The sequence below is a fragment of the Zonotrichia leucophrys genome, chromosome 1, assembly GCF_028769735.1.
Source record: "Zonotrichia leucophrys gambelii isolate GWCS_2022_RI chromosome 1, RI_Zleu_2.0, whole genome shotgun sequence".
Lineage (NCBI taxonomy): Eukaryota > Metazoa > Chordata > Aves > Passeriformes > Passerellidae > Zonotrichia > Zonotrichia leucophrys.
In genome coordinates this window covers 2,536,752-2,560,814 of record NC_088169.1, presented here as the reverse complement: position 1 = coordinate 2,560,814, position 24,063 = coordinate 2,536,752, and the positions used below count along the sequence as shown (strand labels likewise).

General features: G+C 45.3%; 1 protein-coding gene across 1 annotated transcript in view; it reads right to left on the bottom strand.

Annotated features, from left to right (window-relative positions):
- The window catches only part of SIM2 (SIM bHLH transcription factor 2), a 78,132-nt gene that overhangs the window by 11,517 nt on the left and 42,552 nt on the right, over positions 1 to 24,063 (bottom strand). The window contains exons 5-8 of the mRNA XM_064701179.1: positions 22,493 to 22,578; positions 17,209 to 17,408; positions 12,790 to 12,896; positions 159 to 306 (exon numbers count right to left, since the gene is read on the bottom strand). Of these exons, the coding sequence (XP_064557249.1) occupies positions 159 to 306; positions 12,790 to 12,896; positions 17,209 to 17,408; positions 22,493 to 22,578 (541 nt within the window). The remainder of the gene's footprint in view (positions 1 to 158; positions 307 to 12,789; positions 12,897 to 17,208; positions 17,409 to 22,492; positions 22,579 to 24,063) is intronic.

The following is a 24,063-nucleotide window of genomic DNA, read 5'->3' as shown; positions in this document are numbered from 1 at the left end:
AATAATTAACACAACAGGGGTTTTCTCTCAGCTAAAGAGATGAGATCGCACAAACAGAGAACGACACCAGAAGACACAAGCCAAGAAAACTCAGCAGATTTAATCACCAATGAGTCAATCAGTGAGAGCAGGTAATGGTACAAAGTGTTTGGACTTACGTAAGGACATAATTGACACTCACTATGCAGTGAGGCCGTGACGAACGGCTGTTGTGCACGATGGTGGCGTAGCTCTGCACCCACACCCAGCCTCCCTGCTTGGACAGCAGCCGGTAGTACTTGGTGGTCACTTGGCCTTTCACCAGCACTGGGAACACAAGGAAAATAAAATTCTTTAAAAATTCATGTTTTTCGGAGTCATGGCCTCTTCCTGGGGAGGTTTGTTTGCAAGCCAAAGCGCTTTTCTCCCTCAGGGAATCACAGAATTATTGATGTTGGAAAAAACCTTTCAGATTCCTGAAACCTATGTCCTAACACCTTCCTTCCTCTTCCTCCCAATTAACTTTAAATAGCCCCCTACAAAATTACCTATCCTGCCCCTTTCTATAGATCCATTAATATTTATATAAAATTTGAAGAGTCCTAAGTTTGTCCAACCAATGTCCTAACACTCTCCTTCCTCTTCCTTCCAATTAAGTAATCCCCTACAAAATTACCTATCCTGCCCCTTTCTATTGATTCATAACACCACATTATTATTATTTATATAAAATCTGAGGAGTACTAAGTTTGTCCAACCAATGTCCTAACACCCTCCTTCCTCTTCCTATGGCCAACCTATGTCCTAACACCCTCCTTCCTCTTCCTCCCAATTATCTTTAAATAACCCCCTGCAAAATTACCTATCCTGTCCCTTTCTATTGATTCATAACCCCACATGATTATTATTTATATAAAATCTGAGGAGTACTAAGTTTGTCCAACCTATGTCCTAACACCTTCCTTCCTCTTCCTCTCAATTAACTTTAAATAGCCCCCGACAAAATATCTATCCTGCCCCTTTCTATTGATTCATAACACCACATTATTATTCTTTATATAAATTTTTTAAAATTTATATAAAATTTTTTAAAATGAAGACTCCTAAGTTTGTCCAACCTATGTTCTAACACCCTCCTTCTTCTTCCTCCTAATTATCTTTAAATAATCCCCTACAAAATTACCTATCCTGCCCTTTCTGTTGATTCGTAACACCACATTATTATTTATATAAAATTTTTTAAATTTAAATAAATTTTTTTTAAATGAAGACTCCTAAGTTTGTCCAACCAATGTCCTAACACCCTCCTTCCTCTTCCTCCCAATTAACTTTAAATAACCCCCTACAAAATTACCTATCCTGCCCCTTTCTATTGATTCATAACACCACATTATTATTATTTATATAAAATTTGAGGAGTCCTAAGTTTTTCCAACCTATGTCCTAACACCCTCCTTCCTCTTCCTCCCAATTAACTTTAAATAGCCCCCTACAAAAATACCTATCCTGCCCCTTTCTATTGATTCATAACACCACATTATTATTATTTATATAAAATTTTTTAAATTTATATAATTTTTTTTAAAATTAAGACTCCTAAGTTTGTCCAACCTATGTCCTAACACCCTCCTTCCTCTTCCTCCCAATTATCTTTAAATAACCCCCTGCAAAATTACCTATCCTGCCCCTTTCTACTGATTCATAACACCACATTATTATTTATATAAAATTTTTTAAATTTATATAAATTTTTTTGAAATGAAGACTCCTAAGTTTGTCCAACCTATGTCCTAACACCGTCCTTCCTCTTCCTCCCAATTATCTTTAAATAGCCCCCTACAAAATTACCTATCCTGCCCCTTTCTATTGATTCATAACACCACATTATTATTATTTATATAAAATTTGAGGAGTCCTAAGTTTGTCCAACCAATGTCCTAACACCCTCCTTCCTTTTCCTCCCAATTAACTTTAAATAGCCCCCTACAAAATTACCTATCCTGCCCCTTTCTATTGATTCATAACACCACATTATTATTATTTATATAAAATCTGAGGAGTCCTAAGTTTGTCCAACCTATGTTCTAACACTCTCCTTCCTCTTCCTCCTAATTAACTTTAAATAACCCCTTAGAAAATTACCTATCCTGCCCCTTTCTATTGATTCATAACACCACATTATTATTTATATAAAATTTTTTAAATTTATATAAATTTTTTTAAAATTAAGACTCCTAAGTTTGTCCAACCTATGTCCTAACACCCTCCTTCCTCTTCAATTAACTTTAAATAACCCCCTACAAAATTACCTATCCTGCCCCTTTCTATAGTTTCATAAGATCATATTATTATTTATATAAAATTTTTAAAATTTAAATAATTTTTTTTAAATTAAGACTCCTAAGTTTTTCCAACCTATGTCCTAACACCCTCCTTCCTCTTCCTCCCAATTAACTTTAAATAGCCCCCTACAAAATTACCTATTCTGCCCCTTTCTATTGATTCATAACACCACATTATTATTATTTATATAAAATCTGAGGAGTACTAAGTTTGTCCAACCGATGTTCTAACACCCTTCTTCCTCCCAATTATCTTTAAATAACCCCCTACAAAATTACCTATCCTGCCCATTTCTACTGATTCATAACACCACATTATTATTTATATAAAATTTTTTAAATTTATGTAAAATTTTTTAAAATGAAGACTCCTAAGTTTGTCCAACCTATGTTCTAACACCCTCCTTCCTCTTCCTATGGCCAACTAATGTCCTAACACCCTCCTTCCTCTTCCTTTCAATTAACTTTAAATAACCCCCTACAAAATTACCTATCCTGCCCCTTTCTATTGATTCATAACACCACATTATTATTATTTATATAAAATCTGAGGAGCACTAAGTTTGTCCAACCTATGTTCTAACACTCTCCTTCCTCTTCCTCCTAATTAACTTTAAATAACCCCCTACAAAATTACCTATCCTGCCCCTTTCTATGGATTCATAACACCACATTATTATTATTCATATAAAATTTGAAGAGTCCTAAGTTTTGTCTTCCTTCTTCTCTGGGTCACTTACGGTTGCATTCTTCACAAACCCTGCTTTAAAATTTCTGACTGCAAAAGAAAAGCTCAAGGCAGCAAAAGTATTTCGAAATGGACAAAATTCTTTTGAAAGAAGAATTTTGGAGAGGAGAGGAAATGGCCTCAAATTGCACCAGGGGAGGTTCAAGTTGGAGATTGGGAAAGAAAATTTCCATGGAAGAGTGGTCAGGCCTTGGGATGAGCTGCTCAGATTGGTGCTGGAGTCCCTGGGAATGTTCAGGAAGAGTCTGGATGTGGCCCTTGGGGACAGGGATTGGGGTCGGGACTGCTTGATCCTGAAGGGCTCTTCCAGCCCTGAGGATTCTGTGATTTTGAGATTTTTTCCAGATTATTTGGAAGCGCTTCTCTCATAGCTTGACAAATTATCTGGTTTATTGCGATTTATTTTATTCCGTGGTGGTTTTTTTCCTCTGTAATCATCAAGGTTGATTTTAAAGGGTAAAATTAAAAAACCTCTTTGATTGTGAAGCGCCCAAACAAAGACAATTTATTTAAAGACAAGGACAGAGAGGGGAATCAGATATCTGATAAATTCAGCAGCCATGTAATCCTCCCTGAGCTATTCTGGATCCTCTGTGAACAAGGATATTTTGGCAGGAGGCTGTGCTGTAACAGGAGTTGTGCAGCATCTCTAAATATTTAATCCAACCACAAATATTTCTGATTCAGTGCCAGGCCTTTATCTCAGGATTCTCCAGAAGATAATGCCCAGCCTTTGAAGCTGGTTCTTCTCTTGTGTGGCCTTGGATCATTCCTCTGGAAACTCCATCCTCTTACTCTCCTATGCAGTTATTTATTGTAAATCAGGGAATCATGGACTGAGCTGGCTGCACAAATTGTGTTCAAAACAAGAGGGCAATGGCAGAAATTCCTTTTTATAAATATGATTGAGAAACGGAATCTAAACCTGCTCTCTGTCATTTTAAAACCATTCCCCTTGTCCTGTCCCTTTTTCTCTGTCACTGACACACCCAGAGCACACAGCCTCAAGCTGCACCAAGGGAAATACAGGCTGGAGAGCAGGGAAAAGGTTTTTCCAGCCAGGGTGAGAAAGTTCTGGAATGGCTGCCCGGGGAGGGGGTGGAGTCCCCATCCCTGGGTGTGTTTAACAGAGCCTGGATGTGGCACTGGGGGCCAGGGTTCAGTTGGGGCTGGGCTGGACTCGATGGCCTTGGAGGTCTCTCCCAACCCAGGGATTCTGGAATTCTGTGAATTGCTCTGGGCAAAGCCCTGACAGGAGGGGCACTGAGGGGAGGGTTGGGCTCTGCTGTCCCAAGGGAAAGGAGGAGAGGAAATGGCCTCAAATTTAGGAAGAACCTTGGGACACTGAGCACATCCAGAGGGGCCAACGAGGCTGGAGAGGGGCTGGGAACACAAACCCTGTGAGGAAGCCCTGAGGGAGCTGGGGGTGCTCGGCCTGGAGAAAAGGAGACTCAGGGAGAGAGAGGGGCCCTCAGCCCTGCCTGGGCCTGCCTGGCCTTGTGGCTGTGCCTGTGTCTGTCCCTGTGTCTGTCCCTGTGTCTGTCCCTGTGTCTGTCCCGGGCTGTCCCAGGAGCAGGGAGCTCATTCTGTCCCTGCACTGCTGAGGGCACACCTGGAGTCTGTGCCCAGCTCTGGCCCCTCAGTTTGGGAAGGGCCTTGGGACACTGAGCACATCCAGAGGGGCCAGCGAGGCTGGAGAGGGGCTGGGAACACAAACCCTGTGAGGAAGCCCTGAGGGAGCTGGGGGTGCTCGGCCTGGAGAAAAGGAGACTCAGGGCTGCCCCCATCGCTCTGCACAGCTCCTGAAAGGGGCCTGTGCTCACCTGGGGCTGGGCTCTGTCTGCAGCAGCACTGACACACCCAGAGCACACAGCCTCGAGCTGCACCAAGGGAAATACAGGCTGGAGAGCAGGGAAAAGGTTTTTCCAGCCAGGGTGAGAAAGTTCTGGAATGGCTGCCCGGGGAGGGGGTGGAGTCCCCATCCCTGGTGTGTTTAACAGAGCCTGGATGTGGCACTGGGGGCCAGGGTTCAGTTGGGGCTGGGCTGGACTCGATGGTCTTGGAGGTCTCTCCCAACCCAGGGATTCTGGGAATTCTGTGAATTTTGCCCATATAAAAAAATCCCTCTCCTTCATGTTCATCCATTTCCTTGTGGTTCTGGAAGGCTCAGTGAGGTTTCCCACAGTCTGGAGCACATGGGCCACCTCTCTGGGCTGCTTCCTCTCCTATCCATTGCACATCCCAACATATTTAAACATCCCTTCAATCCCAGTTTATCTCCCAAAGAAAATCAGGCTCTTACAAAATTGACAGGTCTTTTTGGAAGTGTCAATTCTTCCATTTTAGCCTTCCATGAGGTGCCTGTGTACAAAATGAACACCTAAAACTGTCTGCAGCTCAATTTCTGCTCTCTGGCACAGGGACAGCACCCAGGAGGGATTTAGGTTGGGTTTCAGGGCAAGGCTCTTGCCCAGAGGGTGCTGGCACTGCCCAGGGAATGGGCACGGCCCCGAGGCTGCCACAGCTCCAGGAGCTGCCAGGGATGCCCAGGCTGGGATTTTGGGGGGTCTGGGCTGGCACTGGGGGATCCCTGTGGGTTTATCCCCACTCAGGATATTCCATCATTCCATGATCCTGCAGGACATTCAAAAACCCTCCCTCCATGGCGATCACCAAGTCACTGCCATTTGGGGTTTCAAATCTCTTGTAGGTATCAGCTTTTTGCCTCATTCTTGCTGGTGTTCCTTCCACTCCTACATTTCTACATGGAATTCTTTATGGGAGGATGGGAAATTATGAGGAGTGTGTGTGTAAGTATGTAAACACACCCAGAAAATATAAAGACATTTGTATTTTTTAAGCGCAATTCATCACTGTGAGTTGAAAGTCTTGGAGTGGTTACTCAAAGATTCTGTTCTAAAAATATTAATCATTGTCTCTGTGCCACAGTTTTACTATTTCTGAGTGTTCTGTAATTGTGGATGATGCTCTCTAGTTGTGCTGCCCCATCCCTGGAATTGTCCAAGGCCAGGTTGGACAGGGTTTGGAGCAACCTGGGACAGTGGAAGGTGTCCCTGCCATGGCAGGGGGCTGGAATGAGATGATCTCCAAGATCCCTTCCAACCCAAACCATTCTGTGCTTTTATGATCTGGTGATTCATTCTAAAATCCAAATGGTCCCGTTCCAGGAAATGATCCTTACATTTCAGCACAGGCCATGTAACAGGTGATGTTTGGAATGTGGCCTGGCCTTTCAGAACTAGGTCTTTGTGCTGGTTTAATGAGCACATTTTCCTTCAGTTCAAAATGCTTTGCTGCACTCAGTCTTCCTAAAGAGAAATTAATGCTGTCATGGATCACTAACTATAACAAAGTTCTTCCCTGTGCTTTGGGACTACTTTTGGCTTTCCTCCTCTCTCACTGATTTTTTTTTTTTTAATCCCTCTTTTAGCTCTGCAGTTAAGACAGCGTTTGAAAAGATGTGAAAACCACTGAGGGCTTCAGCATTCAGCTTTCCTTCCTAATTATCTGGATTAAGCAGTATTTCTCTGGGGACGGGGGAGGATTTTGTGCCTGCTGATTTTTTAGCAATCTGGGGAGAGTCTGACCTTGGCTGGGGGACAGTGAGTGAGGCAGCGAGTGAGCTCAGCTTCCATCTGGCTCCGTGCTCAGCTGCCCTGTTTGATGCTGAAAGGGAAACCTCAGCAATGGCAGAGAGGCAAACCCAGTGCCCAGACAGGCTCAGGCTTCTTGGTGGCCTCTGCTGCAGCCCCAGGGGAGGGTGCTGTGGCTTTCTCCTGTGGATGTGCCCTCTGTGAGTGACCGGGTGTTCCAGGGCTCTGCCTGGCTCCTGCTTTCAGGGGAAGCTGGGAAAGGCTCTGGGCTGTTTTAAAAGGCTCCAGCAGGGTCCCGGGCGTGTGGCTGGGAGTTCCCAGGCTGCACGGAAGGGTAGCACTGCAAGAAATGGATTTCTTGGTTCCACACTGGCAGCAGATCCCAGTTTAGCTGCCCTGGCATACCATGGGCACTGCCCCTAAAGATACATGTGATTTCTTGGATCCACAGTGGCAGCAGAACCTGGTTTATCTGCCCTGGCCTACCATGGGCACAGCCGCTACAAGAAATGGATTTCTTGGTTCCACACTGGCAGCAGATCCTGGTTTAGCTGCCCTGGCATACCATGGGCACTGCCCCTACAAGAAATGGATTTCTTGGTTCCACACTGACAGAGATCCTGGATTAGCTGCCCTGGCATGCCATGGGCACGTGCCCGCAAGATATGGATTTCCTGGCTCACAGAAGAGGTGCTGGAGCATTTATCAGAGTTGCCCAAAGCTTCAGCAGGGTCCCGGTGTGTGCCCTGGAGTTCCAGGCGCACGAAGGGTAGCACTGCAAGAAATGGATTTCTTGGTTCCACACTGGCAGCAGATCCTGGTTTAGCTGCCCTGGCATGCCATGGGCACTGCCCCTGCAAGAAATGGATTTCTTGGCTCCACACTGGCAGCAGATCCCAGTTTAGCTGCCCTGGCATGCCATGGGCACGGCCCCTACAAGAAATGGATTTCTTGGTTCCACACTGGCAGCAGATCCTGGTTTAGCTGCCCTGGCATGCCATGGGCACTGCCCCTGCAAGAAATGGATTTCTTGGTTCCACACTGGCAGCAGAACCTGGTTTACCTGCCCTGGCATGCTATGGGCATGGCCCCTACAAGAAATGGATTTCTTGGCTCCACACTGGCAGCAGGTCCTGGTTTATCTGCCCTGGCATACCATGGGCACTGCCCCTACAAGAAATGGATTTCTTGGCTCCACACTGGCAGCAGATCCCGGTTTAGCTGCCCTGGCATGCCATGGGCACTGCCCCTACAAGAAATGGATTTCTTGGTTCCACACTGGCAGCAGATCCTGGTTTAGCTGCCCTGGCATACCAAGGGCACAGTCCCTGCAAGAAATGGATTTCTTGGTTCCACACTGGCAGCAGGCCCTGGTTTAGCTGCCCTGGCATACCATGGGCACTGCCCCTGCAATAAATGGATTTCTTGGTTCCACACTGGCAGCAGATCTCGGTTTAACTGTCCTGGCATGCCATGGGCACAGCCCCTGACAGTGCCCAGCAAACTTCTATTTTCTTTTCAGACCTCTCAAAATCTGGTGCTGCTGTGCCAGGGGGTTTGAGTGCTGGCAAAGCAGAGGCAGACCCAACACCAGAGATGGTGGAACTGAGCTTTTCCATGAAATAACCCTACAAAAACATAGGGTGAGTTCCAGGGAGCAGCAGAAGGGTTTGGTGGGGACACTGGCACAGACACCTGAACCCTGTTCAAGTTCCTATGGGAAGAGCAGGGATGGTGCAACACATGGGATGCCCCAAATCCCCCTTAAAATGGTAAAAACAAAGGGATTTCTCTGAGGGCACAAAGATTTTTTTGTCTGTACTGGAACTTTGTCCTGTATTTTAGAGTGCAGGATCCTCGGGCAGGGCCTCCTTGTTTGTGTGGCCACATTTCAGGGCAAACACTGTGAGTATGAAAGGGGCTCTGGAAATAAATAACACAGCTTCAAACGCCACAAGTGTTTTCCTGGAGCTGGAAGCCAATCAAATGTTTCAAGCAGGAAACTCTCTTTGCTGCCAGCACACCTTGGGCAAATATTCACATCTACATTTCCCTCCTGGATTGATGTTCTTGTTCTGTCCCTCCTAACTCATTCCCCTCACTGTTTCCTTTGTTTTATTCCTTGTGCTGCCTCACTCTGAGTTCAGCTGCTTCAGGGCTTCAGTTTGGGATTTTTTTTCCTCTTAAAAAAAAAGCAAATGGTTATCCTAGTTTAGAGTTGGTTATTATTTTTTTTTTCCCTTAATACCCTTATTAGGTGTAAGATGTTTCTCGTTGGATTTCTGCATCAGGTGACACTTCATCATCAGATTGCTTTATAGAATGGTACAACAACCCTGCCAACCTTTCACTGCTCATGTTCCTGAGACATTTGCTGATGGATGCTGGGGGAGCTCTCACACTGCTCCCCAGAGGGACTTTGTGCACTTTACATCTGGTTTAATAATTCCCATTACTTGGTATTCCAACCATGACCCTGCACTGTTCCCTCTGCTGCCCAAGCATTACTCATTATTTTCTGCTTCTTGGGATTTATCTGCTTTCATAAATTCCTATGCGTGGCTCCCATTTTTCTTCTGTTTTTAAAGTTTACAGTAATTTATCTTTAATCTACACAACTGCTCTTAGTATCCCATTTGGCTGAGGGATTTTTTTTCCTGGTGGAAGGATGTGGTGGGTAATTCAGTGAACGTGATTTGTCTCTTCATTTAAAACTCCAGTCGTACATGGATCAAACTGGCAGCCACAGAATGATCCATCCTGCTGCTCTAAAGTGGAAAACTGTTTTTCCAGAGGTGATTGTGGCTGTGGTGGCATCAGCTCCATGCTGGTTCATGAAGTATTTCAAACAGTCTGGTGGAAATGTGAAAATAACTGAGTTGATTGTGAACAGGTCAGCAGTCGCATCCACATGCAGATGTCCCTGACAGGATTTTCCATGTGCCCTGGTCATTCTTTCTTCCCAGAGTGTTCAATAATGTTTTGGTAAACCTGAACTCGCTGTTTAAGGTCAGATTTTGCTTTCCCAGGTGTGGCACACCCTGCCCCTGGCAGAATTCAGCATTTGCAATTTCATTTTGGGCCTGCCAAGCACAGCCACAGCCTCCTTGGCATTCCAGATCCTCGTCAGCAGCACACACTAGGAGAAGAAGGAAGCCTAAAAGGAGGATTTGACTCTGGCTGCTTCCAGCCTACAGGAGCAATCTGGAAAAAAAATTGCCTGACATTGGTTTTTGGATGTCATCTTTGCCTCGTATGGGCTGCAGCAAACGGAGCCAAAGCCAGAGTTCAGCCATTCCCTCAATTTGCTTTTCAAATTAATGTGCTACTGAATGAACTCCTTCCCAGATCCAGATGTTTGAAGATATGATTAGTGACTCTGCTGGAAGATGGGAAATTATTAAATGTGTCATTTTTTTCCTGACAATCCGTTCTCCGAACCTCATCCACATGCTACTAATGAATGGCCCTCCAAGGAGTTTTTGGGATTGCATTCCCTTCAAACACAGGATGATTATTACTAACATATTTCAGAGGAATGCAGAGCTGCTGCATAGTTTTTGTTTTAACAGCAGAGGCTAGTGAAGTTCAGATTTTCCCCTCTCATTTACTTGCTCTTTAGGTTTTCTTTTCCTTCAAGCAGTCACCATCCAGAATTAATTCCAAATATTGAAAATAGCCTGGATCCCCTAAGCACAAAAACTGGCCAGATAAGTTGGTTTGGGTGTTATTTTTTTTTTTTTCTTTTCAGAAGCCCAGCATCTCGAGCTGTATTTACACAATTAATGGTTTCCTTAAGTGATAGCCAAGAACTTTTGAAAATCTGTCTCCAGTCAAGATTTGGAAAGGATTTTTTCCTGCTTTCCAGCATGCTGCTTGTTTTCTGCAGAACTTCTCATAGCACTCAGTGTATTCCACAGAATCCCAGAATGGATTGGGTTGGAAAGGACCTTAAAGATGATCCCAACCCACCCCTGCCATGGCAGGGACACCTCCCACTGCCCCAGGCTGCTCCAGCCCCAGTGTCCAACCTGGCCTTGGGCACTGCCAGGGATGTGGAATCCACAACTTCCCTCTGCTTTTGGCCCCTGCTCATTGTCCCTCACCCCAAATTCTGGATTATTATTTTGGTGAGGAGAGTTTGACGCCCGATAACTTGAAGTGTTCAGGTTCTTGGGCTGAACAATGACATCAGCCAGGCTTGGACCTGGATAACTCATGGAATCATGGAATCACTGAGGGGTTTGGGTTGGAGGGAACCTAAAGATCATCTCATCCCACCCCTGCCATGGCAGGGACACCTCCCCCTGTCCCAGGCTGCTCCAACCTGGCCTTGGGCACTGCCAGGGATCCAGGGACACCTGTGCCAGGGCCTGCCCATTCTAACAGGGAGGAAATTGTTCCTAATATCTGACCAATTATGGATCTTGATAGGAAATCTTCAGTTGTTGAACCAAAGAAAACGAGTTATTGATTACAACGCACGGTTATGAGAGGAAAATTATTCTTTCAAGTGTCAGAACAAAACACAGATGGTCAGCAGGGCTGAAACACTGGAAATCATGGAATGGTTTGGGTTGGAAGGGACCTCAAAGCCCATCCAGTGCCATGGCAGGGACACCTCCCACTGTCCCCAGTGTCCAGCCTGGCCTTGGGCACTGCCAGGGATCAGGGGCAGCCACAGCTGGGATGGGAATTCTATTCCAGCCTCTCCCCACCTTCCCAGGGAGAAAAGTTTCCCTAATATCTGATCTAAACTGTCGGAGATTTTTTCAGAAATGGCTTGCAAGGCAGCTGTGGGGAGCAAATTCTCACAGCCTGTTTCTGTGAACAGCAGAAGTTCTCAGGTTGTTTTTAATTACAAGTAAAAGTGACAAACATGAAGGCCTTGAGAACCTTGCATACCAGGGTTATCAGGCAGCTTTCTCATAACAAGTAAATATTCTATCTTTGGCTGTTTTGGGAAAGCAAAAATAATTTTGAGAACCCAAATCTTGGTATTGGAAACATAAGGAGGGGTTGGTGTGTTATCTCTGACCTATTGTGAGCTCGGGTTTGCAATATGCATGAGCTTAATTAACACAGTTATAAAAAGTGATTGATTGAGTGGATAAAGGGAGTCAGATGCTGAACAAGGAAGTTGGGTCTCTCCCTCCATCTTCAATACTAAACCTGTAATTTCTCAGTGTGCAGCCATTCCCTGGGTGCTGTCCCTGCATCCCCTGGCAATTGTCTCTCTCCAGCTTTCCTGGGGCTCCTCCAGGCCCTGCAAGGCCGCCCTGAGCTCAGCCCAAAGCTTCTCCTGTGCAGGTGAGCAATGCCAGCTGTGCCAGCCTTTCCTGCCAGCACAGGAATATCCTGAAACTCACCAGTGCCAGCCCTGCCATGGCAGGGCACCTCCCACTGTCCCCAGTGTCCAGCCTGGCCTTGGCACGCCAGGGATTTAGGGGCAGCCCAGCTGCTCTGGATTCTATTCAGGGTCTCCACCCTCCAGGGAGAAAAGTTTTCTATATCTGATCTAAACCTGTAATTTTTCAGTGTGGAGCCATCCCCTGCGTGCTGTCCCTGCATCCCTGGCAATTGTCTCTCTCCAGCTTTCCTGGGGCTCCTCAGGCCTGCAAGGCCGCCCTGAGCTCAGCCCAAAGCTTCTCCTGTGCAGTGGAGCAATGCCAGCTGTGCCAGCCTTTCCTGCCAGCACAGGAATGAGTCCAAAACTCACCCGTGCCAGCCTGCCATGGCAGGACACCTCCACTGTCCCAGTGCCCAGCTGGCCTGGCACTGCCAGGGATCGGGGCAGCCCAGTGCTCTGGGAATTCTATTCAGGGTCCCCACCCTCCCAGGGAGAAAAGTTTTCCTATATCTGATCTAACTGTAATTTCTCAGTGTGCAGCCATTCCGGGTGCTGTCCCTGCATCCCTGGCAATTGTCTCTCTCCAGCTTTCCTGGGGCTCCTCCAGGCCCTGCAAGGCCGCTCTGAGCTCAGCCCAAAGCTTCTCCTGTGCAGGTGAGCAATGCCAGCTGTGCCAGCCTTTCCTCCATCCCTCTGCCCATCCTGGTGCCCTCCAGCAGCTCCAGGTCCCTGCTGTGCCCCAGCCCAGGAACTCACAGAGGTGGTGAGCGTATCGCAGGTGGAAAACGTCGCAGCCGTGCACGTGGTGGTAGAGGGTTTTCTCTATCAGATCCTGGGGTTCATAGCCAGTTAATTCCGTCACCCTGGAAAAGGAAAAATCTGCAATAAACAAAATCTCAAGGAATATTCCCTTTCAGTGACCCAGCGTTTGATTGTGCCAACAAACCAGTGCCTGAAAGCTGCGGGATGAAATGTTGGTTTTGGAAACAGAAACCTCACCTTTACAAGAAAAGAAACCCTTTCAGGCCAGCCAAAGCAAGGTGCAGCTTTTCCCTGGTACACCCAGGCAGGAAAAAGAGCTCTTTTACTGATTTCCACCTTGGGCTTTTGCCACTGCCGTGCAGGATCCTTTGCACGAAGTTCCACTGGAGGAGCTGCTCGTGAAACAATAAAACCTCTCTTGTGGGCTGCTGGCACATTTTCATTTGCTTTTGCAAAGCTACAAGTGCAGAAGGTGTGTTGGGCCACATGTGATCAGGGCCTGTGAATAAATCCAGGCTGGTGCCTAACAGGAGGAAAAAGCAGGAGCTTATTGCAGCTGAGAATGTGGAAAGACAAGGAGGTGTGAAGACCACAGGGTGAGGAAAGGAAAGCTGAGGCAAGACTTCAAAAAATAAAATCCCTGAAGTAGAAGAATGGAACGAATTCAAAACAGCAGCATCTCTGCAGATGTTAAAGAATCAAATTCACAGGTCAGAGTTACACTGGGTCAGACATGAAGAGTCAAACTCCACGTTTCAAATGGGCTTTTTAAAATTTAGCTGAGGAAAAAATAATCCTTAAAGTGCAATGTGCCACCCAGCCAAACTGTGGCTTGTTCACCCGGGGTAGGGGGGGAGTTTGTGATGTCCTGAGTTTTCTTTGCCAAAAAAAGGCAGAACAGTAAGGAATGTCCACAGTAACAAGTGACACAGTCCCTTAGCAGGTGACAGTAAAATTGTCCCTGCTGAGGATCTTCTGCAGCAGCAGAGACACATTTTAATGGCAGGAGTTTTACCAGCTCTAGCCTAGGCCTGTGGACTGAAGTATTTATTGAAGTTGGAGTGTCCTAGGGTGCTCTTGGAGTTTGTCCTCCAGTTTAGATCGAAGGAAATCCAGTTTAAATTCCCCAAACCTCTTCATGCCATGAACTGAGCGGGGATGGGCAGGACATGGAATTCCAGAGGATGTTCCTGGTATGAACTTACACTGGTGAGGGTGCACAGCACAGGGATAACACAGGAGTGTCCACAGAAATGAGCAGGGGGTCCCAAGCAATTCCTGTCATGGTAGGATTGATAATAATAATAATAATAATGTAGATTTTGATTAGTTTTTTAAAAATTTTATGACTATTGTGCATCTTCTGTTCTCATAGCCAGACTCTGACCAGCCCAGTGGACCCCACAGAGACTGAGATGATTCTGCTTGAGAGGGCTGAGGGCTTGGATTCTTCTGAAGGACAACAACACCAAAATGCCTTTGAACAGATGCTTGTGTTCCTCCTCTGCAGTGTGTGCTCACCCCAAATCCTCACTGAAGCCAATCAGGAACACGAAATTACGATGGATCAGATCCTGCTCAGGTTTCAATTCTCCTTGTGACTTCAGTGCACCTAAAAGCAGAGTGGCAGCTCCATCCTGCCCCTTGGTGGGGACAGACACAGCTCATCCAAACCCAGCCAAAGCACCAAAACCACAGCCCAGGGGTTCAGGGGCTCATTTTCCCAAAGGCACAGTTCATTTTCCCAAAGGTCTCCTTATTTATTTTCCCAGTGGTGCAGTCTCACTTTGAAGCTGGTGACACAACAACCACCACTGACAGTTCCTAGGACACCCAAATTTTGGAAAAAAAGCTTGAATCTGGAACTAAACTCAGCCATTTTACTTCCTTAGCATGAAATCAATCCCTCAGGCAGCCCGGGCTCTCCAGGTTGTGCTGTGCAGGTGACAGGACAGAGCTCACCCCACTGAGCGGTTCTGCTCTCCTGAGTTCTTCAAAATCTTTTCAAACCCCTTGGCAATGAATGCACCACAAAATTCAGAGTGAGCAGCTCACTTGGGAGGGCAGTGACTGTCTTCTCCTTCCAGTGCCCTCAGCGGATGAACTCCTGTGTGGTTTATGTTGTGTCAGAAAGGGATTTTGAGTGGCTCCTTCCTGTGACAGTGTTCACAAGGGTTCTTGGATGAGGGGAGGGATGAGAATGTTGACTCCATGTTCAGAAGGTTTGATTTATTATTTTATGATATATATATATATCACATTATAACTGTACTAAAAAGAAATAGAAGGAAAGGTTTCCTCCTAGAAGCTGGCTAAGCTAAGAGTAGAATAGAAAAGAATGATAACAAAAGGCAGCTCTCTTGGATTCTGTCTGAGATAACTCAGCCTTGATTGGCCATTAATTATAAACATCCAAGATGGGCCAATCTAAAATCTACCTGATGCATTCCACAGCAGCAGATAACCATTGTTTACATTTTGTCGTTGAAACTTCTCAGCTTCAGCAGGAAAAATCCTAAAAAAGGATTTTCACAGAAAGATCTCTGCGATATCTCTCTCTGTTTCTTATCAAATAAAATTAAAATTTTAGACAGTCTATGCAACTCAAAAGGAAGATGTCTGTGGCTTGTCTTGTTAATTTTCGCTTTCTTCGAGCTGGAGTTCGCTAGCTTACTTATGTTCTTGAGGCAGCTCTGTGGATTTCTCTTCATCTGAATTTCTTCTGGCTTCTGAGGAGAGGTTTTTTAGTTCGAAATGTTCTTCTAGAGGAAGTGCGGCATGATTGACAGTCGTTGAGGTGGCTTTAGCTATTAGTTTTTTGATTAAACTACGGATCAGTATGATCAAAATGTAAAATATAATCAAGCTCAAAACTACTTTACAAATTGATTCTAACACTGAACTGGCTTACTCGCTAAGGTTCTAACTTTTGAATATGTCTCTCAGCTAGTCTGATGTCTCTTGCTTGACTTGATGGACGAGGTCTTGGAGTTTTTTGATGGAGCAAACTAACAAACTTAAGAACACACCACAGCATCTCTCTTCCCATGGCTTCATGCTGTCGGCTGTGACTGTTGCATCTCAAGATCCATCCCCCTGTATGGAAACCAGAACCAAGCCTGAAACCAGTTTTTTTTCTAACTCCTAACACGCCCCTGTTTTCATCAAACACCGTTTGGTTTGCTCAGCTGGGAGAGCAAAAGGCTTTGGAGCAGCTCAATTCCCCCGTGGCGTGTGGATGACACCCATGTGCTCCTTGGCAAGCAGAGCTCTGCAGCAGCTCTGGGTCTGTCCCTGCTGCTGTCAACACCCCTGCTCCTTCCGTGGCCTTTGAAGGCGCTTCTGTCTCCAGGCAGTTCCTCCCAGGCGCATCCATCATTTCCTCTCCCCCACATGCAAGGACGTGTTGCTGGACCCCTCGTGCTCCTTTTGTGTGCCAAAAAACGAGGCAGGGCTCCAGAAACAAGGAGCTCTTTGTGTCCCAGCAGCTGATGGAGCCGCTGTCTCCCGGGCTGAGCACGCAGAAAAGCCTCTCCTTGCGTGGTCGGCCTCCACTCTCTTGGGTACAGGGGTTTTCTCCCACATTCAGTGCGTGAATGTATTCCCAGCAAATCCAGCCTGCCAGGGAAATGGGGAATGTGGGACTCACAGGGAAGGGTTTTTGAAGAATGATCATCTTGTCAATGCTTTGTGTATTTGGGATTTTCTCTTCAAGGTCTCCTGGACTGCAATGGACAAAGTGTTGTGTCCTACAAGGTACCTGCTCCAAAACCACACAAATGAATTTCAGTTCTGGTTCCGTGCTCACCAGAGCTCCAGCAGCTGAAGGGGATGCAGGGCTCTCCTTCCTCAGCTGTTTTTCCCAAAATTTTGTTTAAAAAGGTCCTGTTTTCATGTGTAGTAGCCAATGGGATTAATTCCCATTCTAACAACCCCATTATCAGTTGGTTTCATGGTTAAAGCATTACACCAAAAGACAGAACTCTCTTCCTTACTACTCTCTCAAAATCTTTCTGGATGACCCCAGACAGTTGTTTGATCTCAGTATTCCACTTTTAGGGTTGTTTTTTTTGGTTTTTTTTGGTACATCCTCATTCCTTTTGCTGGCTTTTCATGATAAAATTTGTGTCCTTTCAGGTAAAAAAAAAGTTTCACTGCTCCTGTGACCAACCCTCACAACAAGAACCTTTCAGCTGACCCTGAAAGTTCAGGTAACTCCAGGCTAAGTTGGACAGGCTCTTATTTCTTGGCATTCCAGACAAAGTTTGGTCTATCCAGCTGCCTGAAAGGCTTTGAAGGCTCTGAGCTCCAGATCCAGCTTGGACTGCTGGATTTTTTTTTTTTCCACGGATGTTTTGACCCGTTTGGAAACCACAGCACGTAAACACACGAAGAGATGAAAGAGCCGCTTACCTGGAATCGAGGAAAATCAGTTTCAAATCCAAGCTGGCTCTGAACATGAACATGTTGCTGTGGAGCTTGATCTCGGTGATGGCACTGGGAGGCAGGGATTGCCCCACGGCCACCAGCCCCACGATTTGGTAGCAGGAGTCGTACAGGGACATATCCAGCATGTACTGGCGGATCTTCAGGTAGCCACTGCAGTGGATCACCTGGGAAAAGGGGAAAACGCCCTCAGGATCTGATGGAAAAGGCCCAAATCTGCTGCCCACCTGTCCGGTTTTCGGCTGTTTGGGTGGCCTGGAAAGGCCCGGGGTGGCCTTGGGGCAGCCGCGTTTCAAAGGAACAGAAGAGGCTTCAGTTCTTTTCTCGGTCTCGGTGTTTATTAATTGTTTATCTAAAAGATTTTCTCTCGGCCCGACAGAGCTCTGCTCAGCAGCCAGCCATGAGCACACTCCCTGCCCTCCGGGCGGTCACCTATCTTTATACCCATGGTTACGTGTACAATATTTATCATTTTTCCCCAATACCTTTCACCCTTATTGCCCAGTGCACTTTTAGTAATGACCAATCCCAAAGTGCCACCATCACCACAGAAGATGGAGGAGAAGAAGAAGAAGAAGAAGAAGGACAGGACACGCCCCAATTCCTCCATCTTACTTCTCTAAACCCCCCTGTACAGAAATCCTAAACCCTGTGTTTCACTCTCTAATTAACTGATCCCTTCACCATTCACCCCGGTGAAACCCTCCTGTCCTCATACAGGTGTCGTCTCCTGTGTGGGATCAAAGTGCAGCCACCAGACACTTCTGGAACATTCCAGGACTCCCGAGCCCCCCAAGGGTGCTCTCGGTGACACCTCAGTCCTGAGCTGCTGAGATCCCACATCCACCCAGCCTCAATGAGGTTATAAAGACACATATTGTGTTTTTATCTTCTTTTCTGCCTGGGTCAGGGTCGGGATTGAAAGTATTTGAGATGGTATTTTGTGTTCAGACTCAGATGTTTATTATTTCTTATCACTATTGCAGCCTTAAAAGTTATGAGTTCTACAGCATTTCACTAAAAAGCTACAAAATGGCCCTGTATCTTTCTCTCCAAGGTCTTTTAAGGATAAACTGTCCAATTAAGAAATGACACTCAATTATTTTCACTTTTAACCCAATAACCAACCACCCGTGCCTGCAGTGGGGCAATGACACAAAACCACCCAAACCCATGGAGAAGGTGAAGGAGGAGGAGGAGGAGGAGGAGGAGAAGGAGAAGGAGAAGGAGAAGGAGGAGGAGGAGGAGGAGGAGGAGGAGAAGAAGAAGGAGAAGGAGGAGGAGGAGGAGGAGGAGGAGGAAAAGAAGAATGTGAAGGAGAACAGAAGGAAAAGGAAAAGAAGGAGAAGAAGAAGGAGCAGCCTCCACCCCAAAACCTCCACCTTGCTTTCTGTCTATTCCTGTTTTCTAAACCCTGAAACTCTGAGTTTCCCACCCTGTGATATCACACACTTCTGTTCAAACTCCACACCTTTAATCTCAGTTTTATTATTGAATTTTGGAAGCTTCTCCAGGCCCTCAGGTCACTGCAGTGTTCTCCTGGGGGTCAGTGCCTGGCAGCACAGAAATTCTGGAATTCTCAATATCCATGGTTCCAACAGACACACTCCCCCATAAAATTAAATTCTGGGTCGTCTGTTGATGGCAGTTAATTTGTAAATAGAGATTAAGTCTCAGTAAATGCAGTTTTGTGTTTGCTGACAGCATGATTAACACAGTATTGAAGCACCTCCTCTCTGGGGACTGCCTAATTGCTTTCTAATTAATACTTTAATCTCCCTGACACAGATTTCCTGTAGATACCGCCAGAATTCTTGTTCATTGATAAAAATAAATCTGGAAGTTGTTTATTTTAAATGTCCATCTCTCTCCCACACACACTCAAAGATGAATGAAAAAATTTACATTTTAACGAGTTATTCTTCTGATGTAAATAAAGACACATCAAAAAAGGCACTTTAAAAACCCAGTGGGTATTGATGCATCACAACAGCAATAAAAATTAACTGGTGTTTATGCAAATGCACAAGAAATGAGTTTTAAGTTCTCTGCTCGAGTTCAGAGGGGTTGTTTTTCTTGACACTTGACCAAGCCCAAGGTCCTGAGCTCAGATTTCGGGATCCCTGTGTACAATTGCTGTTCACAGAGGTGATAACGACAGTGTTAGACTGCAAAAATTCCGTGTCAGCTAAAGGGGAGGGGGAAATGCAGCCTGGGGACTGTTCCAGGCCAGCAGAATTTATTTAGCGTGGTGCTGGTGCTCAGAAATCATCAGCGCCCCTGGCAACTTTCTGGCCCGAGCTGCAGGAATATCACATTTTTTTGTGATATTTTATTTATTCAATTTGCTGAATTTCTATGATTGTTTGGTTTTAACTGTGTCCTGTGGACAGGAGTTAATTTTCAGTGTATTTAGTGCTCTAAACAGCTGCCAGGCATCACCTGGAAATGGGATCCTCCTGCCCAACCTTCCTCCTCTGCAGTGGTTTAATGTTCAGCAAAAGCACACTCAGATCTCCCAGCAGATCCCAATTCCCCCATCATGAATTTTTTCTGTGCTTCAGCCGATGAGGTGATTCCTTAAAAATTAACTCCTGACTTTAAGCACAGTCAAATGAAGAGAATTTAGGCCAACATCTCTCCAGACGAGAGAATCCTTTGATTTTTCACTTTGATTTTTCCCTGTGCAAACTTTTAATGGTGAGGGAAAGGAAGCGATGCCTCTGATTAACAGCGATAATTGGGAATTAACAAACCCAGAACCCCCCAAAGCCGCGTGGAGACGTCGCAATCGAAGCTCTGCTCTTTTACCTGATTTCAGATTCAGCTTTGGGACAGAAGCATTTTTTGGAAATACTGTCAGATGAATAACCTGCACGTGAAAATAAAAACTACTGCAATCTGAAATAAAACTGCTCTAGAGATGAATAAAGTATTGCACTTGAAATAAACTACTGCACATCTGAAAATAAAAACTACCGTAGATGAATAAACTATGACATCTGAAAATAAAATACTGAGATCTAAAAAATCTCCCCTTAGAGATGAAAATAAAAACTATTGCAGTCTGAAGTAAAGTACGTAGCTGAAAATAAAATACTGATCTGAAAAAACTACCTGAATCTGAAATTCAAAACTGCCTGTAAAGTGAAAAAAATGTGCAAATTGAAGATTAAAAACTACCTGACATCTGAATAAACTGCCTGTAAGATGAATAAAACTACTACACATTGAATAAAAGCCTGTAGCTGAATTAAATGAGTCTGAATAAAAGTATGCAAATCTGAAATAAAAACTGCCTGTAAGATGAATAAATACTGACATTAAATAAAAAGCCGTAAGATGATGTCTGAATAAAATAGCAATCTGAAATAAAAAACCTGTAAGATGAAATAAAAGTACTGAAATCTAAAGAAAACTACTGCACATCTGAAATAAAAGCTACTGCACTCTGAATAAATCTGCTAATATATGAAAAAACTGCCTGTAAAGATGAAATATGAAATAAAGCAAAACTACTGCACATCTGAAAATAAAAACTGTCTGTAAGGCTGAAAATAAAATACTGAGTCTGACATCGAAGTACTGCAATTGAAAATAAAAACTCCTAAATGAAATAAACTACTGCATCTGAATAAATGATGCCTGTGAAAATAAAAACTACCTGAACATCTGAAATAAAAACTGCCTGTAAAGCTGAAAATTAAAACTACTGCAAGTCTGAACATCAAAACTACTGCAAATCTGAAAATAAAAACTGCCTGTAAAGATGAAAATAAAAACTACTGCACATCTGAAATTAAAAATGACTGCACATCTGAAAATAAAAACTACCTGAACATCTGAAATAAAAACTGCCTGTAAAGCTGAAAATAAAACACTGAAGTCTGAACACCAAATGCTGCAATCTGAAAATAAAAATTGCTGTAAGTGAATAAGGTATTTCAAATCTGAAAAGAACCTGAATCTGAATAACCTATTGCACATCTAAAATAAACGCTGCAAATTGAGAAAAAAACTCTGAACATCTAAAAATAAATTCTAAAAATCTGAAAACAAAATCTGCCTGCACCTATGAAAATAAAAACTCCTCAAATGACAGCTGTTGTTCTACAACTTCAGTGTTTGCCATGGCTTCTGATTTCGTGTCACAAATAAAGAACATCCCACAAACTGTGAGATTTATGAACAGGCTCGGTGGTTTAGTACAATTCCACCCCGAGGTGATGGCAAGGGTTGGGTTGTTGTAGTTTGTTCATTAAGTTCTTTTAATTCCTCCCCCATTTTATGCATCTGCTCCCCCCCGTATTGTGTAAAATGGTTCTGCCCTCCTCATTTTTTCCGCCACAGCCCTGCCAGTTATATTGTCAATCTGTTAAGTTATATAATTTCTCCTACCCTTTTTTCCCTTTTTAGTAAATCCTTCCCCCTCCCTGGGCTCAGTCAATCACCCCCCACTCCTCCTGGTTTTCCAGAACTTTCGTTCCCCTGGAGGTGTTGGTTGGCTGGGGTCCCGGGACCCCTCCCTTACCTTTTGATTATTGGTTTCCATGGAGTGTCAGTTCTGTGAACTTCATCCCCTCACCTTTCCCGATTGGTTCCACCTGTACCCACCCCCCTCCTTTATAATCCTGTTTCACCCCCTTTTCAGGGCCACTTTCCCGGCTGGGTTCCCCATGTTGGATTCCCCGGTACCATCAATAAACCGACGTTAACCCCCGGTGAACCGGTCAGCTCCGTTCCTCCCCTATACCAGTGGTGTGAGCCGGGCGCAGCCAGCGCAGCCTGAGGCCCTCAGACACCGAGGGGCGCTGGCCAGGAATTGCAGAGGGGCGTCGGCCTTTCGCCCTCAGCAGCCGGACTTCGAACTTCGGGCCAAAACACCCGCATTGGGTGTTTTGAGTGCCAAGGCCAAGGAGGTGCTTTGTGCAGCTGGGCGGGATGTGGAAAATGCCCAAATTCCTGCTCTGGGTTCCTGCCTCACCTGCCTCCCGCTCCATGGGGAATCAAACCAAACTGTGCCCTCCTGGCAGCTCCAGGGAATTCTCAGGGACCAAGGGGAGGCAGCGTGCCACCAAGATTAAATTGAAATTACTGAGGGCATTTTGGGGATCTTTTCTGATTCTTCTTATCACAGACTTCGCTTTCAGCTACACATATATAAAAGCAAAACCCAAACCAAACACCCAAATAAACAAACTTGTCAATTGTGGGATATTTCAGGGGTGGAGGAGTAATTTATAGACATTACCTTGTAGCCGCTGCAGGTCAGGCCTGCATTCCTCTTGGCCAGGACACACTTCATCCTCAGGAAAAAGGATCTCTCGATTTCGTACTCTGAAAAGCACAAAGCACATTTGGCTGCTGATTGATTCCTGACGATCCCAGAACTTTGCCCTTCCCTTGTTGGTGGTTCAGCTTTAGGCAGAAGCAGAAATCAGCTGATGCCTCAGGTTTGAGGTTTTCTATTTTTCACATTCTGTGCTGCTTTAGTGTGGGGTCTGGGCTTCATATTATGGGATGGTGAGCCAAGGACACACCAAGAACAGAGCCCTGATAAGGCTGGCAGGGATCTGCATTGTCCCTGACCATGGATGGGTGGATCCATGGAGAAATCCTAAGTGGATTTAATAGCAAAAAGCCCAGAAATGCTGTTACTACCACAACCTGCAGGTTTGAGGTTTTCTATTTTTCCCATTCTGTGCTGCTTTAGTGTGGGGGTCTGGGCTTCATATTATGGGATGGTGAGCCAAGAACCCACCAAGAACAGAGCCCTGATAAGGCTGGCAGGGATCTGCATTGTCCCTGACCATGGGTGGGTGGATCCACATTGTCTCTGGGAAATCCTGAGGGGGGATTTTACAGCAAAAAGCCCAGAAATGCTGTTTCTACCACAAACTCTGCCTCAGGTTTGAGCTTTTCTATTTTTCAGGTTCTGAGCTGCTTTAGTGTGGGGGTCTGGGCTTCATATTATGGGATGGTGAGCCAAGGACACACCAAGAACAGAGCCCTGATAAGGCTGGCAGGGATCTGCATTGTCCCTGACCATGGATGGATGGATCCACATTGTCTCTGAGAAATCCTGAGGCTGGTTTTTAATAGCAAAAACCCCAGAAATGCTGCTTCTACCACAAACTCTGCCTCAGGTTTCAGCTTTTCTATTTTTCCCATTCTGTGCTGCTTCAGTGTGTGGGTCTGGGTTCACATTCAGGGATGGTGAGCTCTGTGCACAGAGCAGGGACACAAAACAATTCCTGCTCCAGCTGGGCACTGTGGTATTTTCTGGGTCCCCCATCGCTGGGAGGAATGCTGAATCTGACTCCCTGTTCTCAGAAGGCTGATTTATTATTTTATGATACTATATTGTATTAAAGAATGCTATACTAAACTATACTAAAGAATGGAGAAAGGATACAGACAGAAGGCTACAAAGATAATAATGAAAACTTGTGACTCCTTCCAGAGTCCGACACAGCTTGGCCGTCACTGGCCAATAAGTAAAAACAATTCACAAGTGGATAAACAATCTCCAACCACATCCCAAGGCAGCAAAACACAGGAGAAGCAAATGAGGTAATATTGTTTTCCTTTTTCTCTGAGGCTTCCCAGCTTCCCAGGAGAGAAATCCTGGGCAAAGGGATTTTTCAGAGAATGTGACGGTGACAGGGGACCAAGGACAAATGAGCCAAATCTCAGCCCAGGAGCACAAACCCCGTGGGCTGGAGAGAGAAAAACAAGCAGGGTGGGACTGCCTGGGCTGAAGCTGGAATGGGACAATGAACTGCAAGGTGCAAATGGAGCAGAACTGATCCCAGGGACAGA